The sequence below is a fragment of the Euphorbia lathyris genome, chromosome 1 (assembly GCF_963576675.1).
Source record: "Euphorbia lathyris chromosome 1, ddEupLath1.1, whole genome shotgun sequence".
In the NCBI taxonomy this organism is placed as follows: Eukaryota; Viridiplantae; Streptophyta; class Magnoliopsida; order Malpighiales; family Euphorbiaceae; genus Euphorbia; species Euphorbia lathyris.
The window spans coordinates 37,798,195-37,810,341 of record NC_088910.1 but is presented as its reverse complement, the minus strand read 5'-3'; the positions used below and the strand labels follow the sequence as shown (position 1 = coordinate 37,810,341).

Genomic DNA, 12,147 nt, shown 5'->3' with positions numbered 1-12,147 from the left:
TCTTTGCGGATTGCCCACGTACTTGAACTGCCCACGTTCTCACTCCACGTTCTTACTCCATGTTCTTCTAGCTTTGGTTCGTGGAGCGAGTTGCTGCTCATTAAAACTCTGCTTCTTCTATCGTTTTTGACCAGCCTGCTCTGTTTCTTGCGGATGGTACTGATTGAGAAGTGTTCTCCGGCTCTTCCTCTATCTGGCACTTTCTCTACGTTGATCCTTTTCAATTAGTTCCCGTGTAATTGCGGGGGAAACAAAGGTCCAGGATTGACTCAGCTCTGAAGGGAGCAACTAGACCAGCAAGTTAGATTATGATTGAATGAATATAGTAAGAGGGAAAGAAACCCATGTGTTTAAATCTTGAATTTATATACTTCACTACTCGAATAATTATGTATAAAATGTGTAATAATAATGCTAGAAAACTATAGAATCAAAAGAATTCGAGTGAATGTGATATGAAATATAGGATAAGACATACAAATTTTTCGATACATGTTTATCAAGGCTATATATCCTTAACATGTATATAACACTAGAGCTTGTGAGAGTATGTTGGTCGCACGAACTATTTACAATATGAATGGGACGAGGTAAGAAATATGTTCCGTTATCTGCGAGTGAAGATGTTAGAATTTATAGTGATGTCTAAATTAGTATCCGCCTGTAATTGAAATGAATCATGTAAGACTATAAGGTAATTAGGTTAAGACCTAATTTCCCATTTATAAATAGGAGACATTACTAGTCATACGAAGGCGGCGCAAACCCTATATGTCCAGCTCTTCCTCTCTCCCCCTTCTCACAAAGTTACTCTTAATTCGTCAATTTATTGCATATCCTTACAAAGTAATTTAACGTAAGATTGGGTGGCTGGTAATATAAACTCACGATTCGATTTCTTATAATGCGATACTTGTAATTTGATGTGTCAATTTTTGTCATTGAAGCCTTTAATTGCGGCATTGAAACAAATAATAAAAAGAATTAGAAATAAGTTTGTTAACCTACTAAGAGAGGTAAAATGGAAATGAAAAGAAGGGAATAGATAAACGGTAGAAAAGGAAGCATAAGTAGTAACAATGATAGTAAGGGCAGAGGAGGATGGCCATACCACGTGCCAACCCAGCCCGGAGCGTGGGATGCTGAGTTATAAAGTTGTCCACTTTTTCACCCGACACCCTTACCCCTACCATATACCATAAAGCTTCTTAATCCCATCTTCATACTACCTAATTTCTTTCCCCTTTTTATTTTCATAGATCTGCTAACTTATTTGTCTATTCATCAACCAAGTACAATCTTTTTTCTTTTTTATCTTCAAAATATCAATTATTTTGGGCTTTTCCACCTTTAATTATTATATAATCCTTTTTAAACCTGAATTTTTCTAAATAATTATTATTTAGTAGCACAACAAAACTTTATGTCTCTATTATTTTTGGTAAAGAACATTTAATTCTAATTTTGGTAGATTAAATCCTTAAATTTTCACATTAATATAAGTTTTTAATTATAAAAAAATAATTTGATTTAAATATAAATTTTGAATAATATAGTGTAATTTTTTTTTTTGGATTAATATAGGACATTTGTATAATTAATTAATGCGTATCTCCTTCTTTTTGATTAAAAAACTAAAAACAGCACTTGACGCACGTGCGAGTCTAATAATTACACAGCCTCTCCATCCTCATCTCCTCTCCTTTGACATAAATAAAGGCAGAAAAAGGGATTATCTGAAATTAATTAAATATTTACCAAAAAGACAGAAACACACACAATAAAAACCTACTTATAGCTCAATAACGCGATCCGTTATATTTTTTGGCACTTTCTATAACGGAATTCTCACTCTACCTAAAATACCCTTTACTAGTGGTAAATTATTACGATGGGTAAATTACACTCATCACCCTCAATACTTTTATTATAGTTCATTTAACTTCAAACTTAGACATTATAAAATAAAGGGTAATTAATTTATTAGTCCCTATATTTTGACAAAGCACACTGTTTAGTTCCTGTATTTTCAAAAATACATGGTAAGGTCCCTAACCTTTTTCTCAGTGAACTGTTTAGTCCTTCTGTCTGTTTGTTAGATTTTTTTACCGTTTATGACTTCGGAAATGACTAAATTACCCTTTACTATTTACATTCAAACTTCAGAAGAGGAAATCCAATTTAGAAGAAGAAGTTGTTTGTATGGAGAACAAGAAAAAGAACATACACAATGCTTACGAATTTGAACGATTAAGAAGAAAATCAACAAAAAGAACACTCAAAGTTGATTTCAGATGCTTTAGAGTTTAAAGGAAAAGAAAATAAAGAAAAAGAAGAACGTAAATCCAAATTGGCTAACAGAATCTTCATGAGAGTCTGACGGCAGGAACTAAACAGTTCACCGAAAAAAACGTTAGAGACTAAACAGTTCACCGAGAAAAACGTTAGGGATTTTACCGTGTGTTTTTAAAAATACAGGGACTAAACATTGTGTTTTGTCAAAATATAGGGACTAATAAATTAATTACCCTAAAATAAATAAATCTAATATCTCTATTTTCCTATCCCTTGACACATATCATTATTATTCTACTTTAATCATATTAATTTTGATTAACTTCTTCTAATCTTGATGAAAATATAATTATATCATTAATTTTGATTAACTTCTTTTAATCTTGATGAAAGTATAATAATTATGTAACATGTCATAAATTAAATGAGAAATATGTCAGGAAATAGAAATAGGAAAATAGAAATAATATATTTTCTTCTAGATATTATGGTCTTAAACTTTGTATTTTACTACTTTTTTTAATATAAAATATTTGTCACATTTGACCAAATCACATATTAAAAAATTGACTAATTTAAATTATATTTATAGAAAATAGAATAAAATATATTAATCCAATGTTTTATTATTCATTATATATATTAAACCAATCTTCATATTTAAAAACTTAAAATGAAAAATATTATGACATAAGAAATTTGTTATTTATGTGATAATTATTTTGAACTAGATTAAGTAACATAATGACTTTTTTTTATATCGTTGACAAGTCAAAATGATTAATGATAAGATAACTTTAAAATTAAAAAAATTAAAAAATTAAAGTAGTTTAGAATGAATTACTGAATTTCAAATCACCGTTATTAAAATCTTTTCTCTCTAAATAATTATTTTATCTATCTCACTAAATGTAGCGATTAAATGATTTAAGAGCCAAAATTTTTAAAAATTAAAGTTGTTTAGAATATGATTTTCATACCACTGATAAAAACCAAACATATTGATCAATGGAAAAGGAGACATTTAAGTACAAAATTTAGAAGCTATAATAATATTTTGAATCATAATGAGAGCAAAAGTAAAGTTGATGGGCCAGAGATGCAATTTATCCTAACTCCTAGGAGAAGGGAGTTAATAGTAATTTCAATATGCATGGGAAGCATGGGTACAATCGTAATTTCACAAGACAAATGATTTATATATATTGAGACAAGTCCTTGCCACCTTAACAGTTCCCATTCAGCTTAAAAACTGTTCCAATGGAAGGAAATGATCAGAAAGAGCTTCAACTCCTTCCTTCACAGCAATCCCTAGCAGCGGTTGCTTCCTCTTCCTCCTTCAAATTCCGACAATCACCGATGCCGATTTCCGATCATCACTACGGAGGTCCTCCATCGCTTGACTTACAATTATCAATCAGTGTCACTCCAATGTCGGCGACTCGGATTTGCGATTTCAGCGGCGACGGAAAATCATCGGATACAAGCTGCGTGGAGGCGCTGAAATGGCAAGCGGCGGAGCAAATCCGATTAGCCGCCATTGAAAAAGCATACGCAGAAAGAGTAAGAGAATTAACAAGGAGAGAAATGGAATTAGCCCAATCGGAATTCGCTAGGGCAAGACATATGTGGCAAAGGGCAAGAGAGGAAGTTGAAAAAGCTGAAAGATTGAAAGAAAGAGCTACTAGACAGATTGATTCTACGTGCATGGAGATCACTTGTCAATCTTGCAGGCAAAGGTTTAAGCCTAATTAATCATAATTTTATTTTATTTACATAAGATTGAGATTATTATTCTTGTGTTTATTTTAATTTTATTTTGGAATATTTGGGTATTGGATTCCAACTTTTTTAATTTTAATCAGATGGGGGGATAAGATAAAAGGACATAACATAAAAGTATGCAATGCCCATAATTTGTTTCTTCATCATTGTCATATGTGTGATTAATAATTATCACTATATAAACAATTCCATTTTTGATTCCACATACATAAGTACTTGTGTTTCAAATAAGGTTGTTTAAATGAGAGTTCTCGTGTCATCATCGTGTTATATTTCGTATTCGGAGAATTTTAATTCAATAAAAAGGACTATACTACTTGTCTCATATATATGCATTAATGTACTTTAATGTATACAAAACAAAATTAGGTGATTTAAGAAGTATTTTTTTAACAAATTAAACTGATTGAGTATATATGAAAATCTTGTATTTTAATGATAAATTGAGGCTTTTTATATATACACTGCAGATTTGGGTATGATCCTATGAAATGCATGTGTTGAATGATCATTATTACTGATATGCATATCAAACATCTGCAGATCGTACTGGAAAAGTGTCATTTAGTTTAGATCTTTGTGTTATTGATATATGCAAAATGTTTGCACTTTGTTAAATTGTTGTTTAAAGAAAACAATTACTCGTTGTTACAGTATAACGATCCGTCCTGAGGGGGTGACGCCGGAGTGGAAGTCTGAGAATGGAGCAGTTTTAAACGATGACAATAGGGCACGGATGGGTTGAATTCGATATAAGAAGTGGAGAGGGAGTGACTACATTATATTAGTAAAGTGTGTATTAATCAGTAAACGCGTTTTAAAGTTATGAAATTTTAAGGAATAAGATTCGAGTTAAAGTAGAGAATATCTGCATGATATTAGATGGTTCAATCGGGTTAACACATGGTCAACTTGTAACGAGTGTCTTTAGATTCAAATTCTACTAGGAGAAAGATAAAAAAGGAATTAAATGTGAATAAATTCCTAACATGAATAATGAGGATGTTTGTGATTTACATCAAAGACTTTCCAAGTTGAAAAATTAAACGTCAAATTGATCAATTGCACACCAAATTAAATACTTGAAAGGAAAAACTTGGATTGATTTTTGTGCCAAAATTTATTATAAGTGTGCAATGATGATGAACTGTGGTGGAACCACGAAAGAGAGTCTGAGAATGCAATTGTATCATTCACGGATCCTTACGGAATCTTTAAAGAGAGTCTGAGGATGCCACTACATCATTCTCGAATCCTTTATTCCAGATAGATGTCGTTCTGAAACAATTCTTTCCAAAATAGATTTTAGTGGGTAGAGGAACAACGATATTCTTTGTACATTTCTTCTCTCCACCACTAATGATAAACATAAAGGAACGATTTGGTTTAGTTGTTAGTTGTTGTTAGCCGTTTACTATTGTGGTTAGGAGATATTTGTTATTAGTTGATTAATAATGTTTAGTAAAATTATGATAAATTATTATTGTTAGTATAAAATGTTAAATATGAAGATTAAATAATAAATTATATATAAACTAATAAAATCTAAATAACTAAATAAAAATTAAAATTAATAACTTATTGAGTGGTAAAATAAGTTAAAAAAAATAATTTTATCAAAATCAAATAAATATTTTACGAAACAACTCGAAAAACTACTATTTCCTATAAAAAAAACTAATAAAACACTAACTTTTATTTTTCAAACACCCTCTAATTGTACATTGCTATAAAAGGGGATTTGAATATGAATAATGAAGTGTAGATTGATGAAAGAGTAGTAGTCGGTAATGTAACTGTCAAGATGAAAGCAAGACTGGTGAACTGCTGCACTCACCCAAATTCTTATCCCTTAATATCCGACTATATTTTAACACCCAATAATCTTCTTGTCGGCATAATTTCTTATATTTGGCATATCTATATGCCTTCAATAAATCATTTATTTGCTACATTTATATATAATTTATTGAATAGTATTGAGATGTTAGTGTGAATGGCTATTGAAAATCCACATACTACTCTTTAAGTTTCTCTTCAATGAAAAAAAAAATGGTCTACATCCAAACAAGTGGGGTATCATCTGAGCCGATGGTTCAATTTGGAATAAGTATGATACAACAAGTAACGGAAAAAAATGGTCTACATCCAAACAATCAGAGCGGATGGTTCGACTTTGGAATGAGTATGATACAACAGTAACGTTGTTATAGCTGGCTCTCCATGTGGAAATAATAGTTATATGATGGCTCGAGGATAATCTAAGTTAACATAGTAGATGTTGCTATCTAGTGTGGATCTTGTAGACTCTTGATGTTGTTGTAATATTTTAAATAAGGAATTTTCGCTTAGGGAGAACAAGCCCTATGATTAATGTGGGAGAGACTCACATTTAAAGAAGGAGATTGTTGAGATGTGAGTATGAGTCGGTATTGAAAATTCAGATTGGCACGTTATGAGATGAGTATGTAATTAGAAAAAACTTATTAACTCATTCCGTACCTTAAGGTATGTACTCATTCACAAGGTTAACATATGACTTAATTTATAATACACACTTAAACTTAGTCAGTTTTTGCTGTTTAGCACCATAAACTTAATTATATTTAACATATCACACACTTAAGCTAATCAATTTTGGAGTTTTGATACCCTTATTTGTTAACATGGCATAATACATGCTTAGATGAAAGTTTGATTTTGACGTGTCATGTCAGCTTTGAAATCTACCAAATAAAAAAATAAGTGTTGAATGTTCAATATTAATAAGTTTAACTTTAAATTCAAGATGTCAAACCACAAAATGTGGTAAGTTTAAATATGTAATTATGTATTAATCGTAAAAAAATTCTCCCTAATTGTAAAAGCTAACTAGATCCAAACAAATTAAAATAATCTACAAAAAGTAACAAATCGGTTCTAATTACTATTTTTTTTTATTTAATAACATACGGACTAATATTAGTACACGTGTCTCCATCCTAAGTAACTAGAAACTCCCAGATCAATGAGAGCGGTTAGATTCAACTAAACAAGAATATCCCCCTCCCTCTGAAACGTGGACTAATGAAAGAGTCCCCGAGTCCAACTCGGACAACATCCCGTTAGATTCACCTAGAATCAAGGTAATCCAAAGCAGGTAGGATACGACTCGTATAAATTACATCCAACTATCTTCTGAATAACCTAAGGACAACAATACCATATAAATATGCCTAGAAATCCCACAACCAAGATACATGCACATATTCTATGCAATTACTCTCAATTCCTTAGTACTCCATCTTGCCCTCTGCTAACTTTGGCATTAGAGCTAGTACAATTTTTCTTTCTAATCTCAAGCACGAGAAAACTTTCTTCATTAATCAAAGTACTATCTCACAGAATCTCTTACATAACTATTCACAAAACTAAAACATGTAATTTTAATGGAAATATAAACTTCCAATTAGTCTAACCTAACAACTTATTATTTACAAATTTTAGATTAACATTACAAGTTTTGAATTTTATTCTAGTCCTTTAAAACCTAATTAGGAAAACCAAAAGGTAAACAAGCAAAATGGCTATAGATATTGATGAGTTTGGGATTGAGTGAATATAATTACAATTATGTGGATCAATGGAGAAGAATTAAAAGTCCCAAATTGATCAAAAAATGAAACGTTAGAATTTGTCTGTATCTCTGAATTTGTGATGCAGAAGTCACCAAACACCACCATATAGTGCTTTTAACCAAAGTGTTTTATAATATATATATATATATATTGAAGAAGAAGGTAAAAGGAGTCAAAGGTGTAGCAGAGTATGATTTGGATAGAAAGGCAAATGAAAGAGAACAAAAAGGCATAGAAAAATTCAGGAAGAAGAAGACATATAAAGACAGAAGCCATCCATCCCACTTGGATTCAACTTATTAACTTTTGTTTATAAGAATACAAACACCCACTATCCATGTCTGGGATCCAACACTTCTTTTTTTACATTTTCATTTGAAAGTGAGAGAAGTGTTACACAATGTTTTCAACAAACTTCCATACATATTTTGATCAATTAGGTAGCTTCATTTGTCAGCAACTTCATAACCCCTTTCCTTTCCTAAAGTTCAGTTAATCAGTCATGGGCTACCCTCCAATAATACCATTCTTTCTTTTTAATCCATGTGGGTCACTAATATCTTCTACCTTCTTTCAATTAGGATCTTCTCTGACAATTACATACTTATTTTTATCTCAATCACACTTACATCTATTCTATTTCTTTGCTTTACATCATTGTTATGATGCTATTTTTTTTTTATGTAATTAATAAAATAAAGCATGTTAATTATCTAGTTGATGTGATTGAATCATGTAGATCTCTGAGCAAGCCTGTAATTACATAGAAAATTGATTAAAGGAGGCGTTGGAGACTGGTTAACCTACACCAATGTCTAAGTATGTTTTTTTGAACGAGGTGAGGATGAACACAATGATAAACTAAAGCTGTGAATAATGAGCTTAATGATTGAATATGCACCTTGAAGATTCTCTCACTCTATTTATGATGTACTTGAACTGATTGGGATGGTTACAGACTTTCGAGCGTGTAGAGATACATGTCACCTATTGATAGGCGGACCTGTATCCACTAAGTGGCAATCTATTTACTTCAAGATCACTAGGATTGTTATTGACGGGATCGTGCTGTAATGGGTTGATCTCTAGCCGGATCAGTATCGGTATCCCTAATCGTGTTATGCAGTCCAATCTTGTGGGTGATTGCGTGGATTTTTTTGTGATGATTCCATGTGGATCCTGGCTCGCAGGTAATCGTTTGTCCTGATGATGCCATGTGGGCTAGTTTATATTAATTTGTTATCAAATGTCCCCCCTCTGATTTAGGGGTTACGTTGTTTAGGATGAGAAGGTTTTTCTTTGATTATGCTTAGAGAGCCTTGCTTACAATTTGGTTGTATCGGGTCGAAAGGCCCGAGCCCATTTTAAAGGGGCCTGACGTGATGCCTTGGTAATTTAAAAGAGTGGATGATGTACTTTTAACGAATTCCCGGAGGATGGAGAGTTTCTTTCCCTAACTTCGCAGTTTCCATTAGCCGATGACGCTCCACAGCTGAAAAACGACCCTTTTGTAGATTAGTTATAGTTTTTTCTTTCTTTGTTGTAAAAGAGATTATTATAAATATAAGTTCATTTTTTTTTTGTCTTTTCTCTTGTTAATTTCGACCAATCTTTCTAAGTTTTTGCTTCGGTCTATTGTGCTATGATTTTTGTTTCAATCGAATAGACACAGACTCCTGCCTTAGAGGGATCGAATATTGTTATTTGTTCAAAAGGGTGTATGTTAAAGTAGTTTCTACTAGAGTTTGTGATCTAAATCCTTGTAACATACATACGATTGACGTTTAATTTAATTTAATGGAACTCTAACAATCACTCAAATGTCAATATAAAAATGATGAGAGCAATGGTGTAGCCTTTATTATTTGCTTTTGATTATCTATATAGATAGTAAATTAAATAATAATTACAACTGACAGGTCCTTGAGAGGACATTAAGTGTTAGAAAAGGAGTCCTTTATTGCTAGAATTTTCTTAAGGCATTTGCCTTCCGGTTATGAGGGACTGGCTTGCCATCTAATTCTTTCAACTTGTAAGTATGCAATACGCATTCGACCGCTTGATAATGGTCTTTCCATCTTAATCCTATCTTGGCCTTGTATTTTCTAGATTGTCATGCTTCACTGCTTCGAAGTATACAATCTCCAAGGAAGAATTGTTTTGATCTGACCTTCTTATCAAGGGTTGATTTGATGTTCTATTTGTAGGCCTCATTCGTACGAGAGTTCTTTCCCTTTTTTCTTCGAGGAGGTCCAGCTAGTTTCTCATGTTGATTATATTGTGCACTTCAGGGTAGAAGATTTACCATGAGCTGGATGCTCCAATCTCCACTGACACGAAGGCTTTGGTCCCCTAGGTGAGTGAGAAAGGTGTCTCACCTATGGTCATTCATGGTGTCATCGAGTATGCCAATAGAATGTTGTGTAGTTGCTTTAGCCAGCTTGAGTTGAGCCTCTCCAATCTCTTTTTGAGGCTTTGTACTATGCATCTGTTTATGACCTCGGTCGTCTCATTTGTTTGGGGGTTTGAAGCTAGGGAGAACTTAAGCTTGATTGGTAAGTTCTTACAATAGTTTTAAAAAGTCATACATTCAAACTGCTTTTTATTGTTCGTTATTATGGTGAGCGGGGTGTCAAATTGTTCGTTATTATGGTGAGCGGGTGGACATGATGCGTGAGGAAAGATTTACCTCTACCCATTTGGTGAATTGGTCCACTACGACAATCATGTATTCCTCTTATGAGATACTTCTAGTAGAGCTCTTATAATATCGATCCCCCATGTGGCGAATAACCAAGCTGCCTGAAAGATTTTCATGAGTGAGTCTAGGGACCTTATCACGGTGGTACTTGTCAACTCACTTCATAGTGATCTCATGAACACTTGTATTAGCTCATTTCTTGTCTTAAGTTAACAATCTTGGGATTTCAAGATTCACCTCTTCATTAACTTGGACAATATCGCGCAACTTTTGAATATCTCACATTGTCTCTACGTCACCTGTGATGCTATTCCTATTCGCCAAATACTCCATGAAGCTCACACACTTCACCATAAGGTTACATCTCATAGACCCCTCATAGGGTAGATTATTCATTAACAAGCACAACGTAAATCTCATCAAATATATTTCAATAAAGAACAAAAGAATAAGTTCAGATTTTACTAAGTGGGCGACTTGATTCAATGGCATCATGCATGTGCAAGGAGTCTCGATTCTTTCAAGAGGCATCACAAGGTACCCTTCATCCTCATCCTTAGAGTTTAATATACCATGTGAAAGACTAGGTATACTATCTCTACACTATGCCATTTTCCCTTTCCCATGACACAATATACATGACAGAGATTTGTTTTCGTGACAGTATATTGAAATCCTGTCATCTTAAAGCGCAAGTTTAAATCAAGTCAATTTTTTTATGGCCTTCCGATGACACAAGTCTATCATCTATAAAAAGCACACATTTAAGTCAAAATTTACGTAATCATTAGATGACAACCGTTATAAATAACTATCATTGTTTGCGGAAAACAAAAAAAAGCAGCAATAAAATTTTCACTTACGCGGCCAACGAAAACTTTTCGTGCTCAATGTGTTTGACTGAAATTTCAGCTCATATATAAACTCATCTCTCATTCCAAATCCCTAACTAGGTTTTGTGCAGCTTGTCTTCATCTTTCCCACCCCTCTCTTTGGCTATCTCCGGCCGATTGCTTTCTCATTGGGTCGAAACAAGGTAATGGTAAGCCATAATTACTTCGTTCCTGGATGTATTAGAGTTTTATTGTTCCTTACAATTCCTTTTCCTCATCCGATTTACTCATGTGTATGTTGATGTCAATAGCTGAAAACGATATCTATTATATCGTTGAAAAGGTTAGATCTCTGGTCTTTATCTTTTTTAACCTAGGGCAATATATAGTTTGTGATGCTCACATAGGTAAATATTGCTCTTTTTATTTGCAGGGATAGTACGCAAAAGTGCTGAAGTATATGGGACGACCGATGGAAGAGATGGTTTCATGCCTACAACATATGGAAAGATTTCGTTAAATGTTGAGTACATATATTGTTATGTTGGTTGCATGTATGATGTGGTTCTATGCTTTAGCCAGACATGAGTATGTGATAAAGGGTTGTGTATAGGAATTGCCATGTACTGAATTCATTTGTATATACAATAGTCAGACATGAGTATGTGATAAACTATGGTTGTGTATGTGTATTTCTATAAAGCTTATGGTTGACGTTCTGTTTAGGGAGCTAGAACTGACTATGAGTATGTTTATGAACATGCTTAGTGCTACTTTGTATATGACTTGAGTATAGTGAATGTGTATCGTGTCACTTGGCTTGGCATCCTTATGGAAAAGCATTCAAAATGGTGTTGTTTATGTGTATTGCTATGAAGATTATAGTTGATGTTCTGTTTAGGGAGCTATAGAACTG

At 32.9% G+C, this 12,147-nt stretch overlaps 1 protein-coding gene across 1 annotated transcript; it reads left to right on the top strand.

Moving 5' to 3' along the window:
• Positions 1-3,520: 3,520 nt before the first annotated feature.
• Positions 3,521-4,283, top strand: LOC136228546 (zinc finger protein SHOOT GRAVITROPISM 5). The gene has a single exon (XM_066016972.1). It carries the CDS (start codon positions 3,556-3,558, stop codon positions 4,048-4,050), a length of 495 nt encoding a protein of 164 aa, XP_065873044.1. The 5' UTR covers positions 3,521-3,555; the 3' UTR covers positions 4,051-4,283.
• Positions 4,284-12,147: the final 7,864 nt, after the last annotated feature.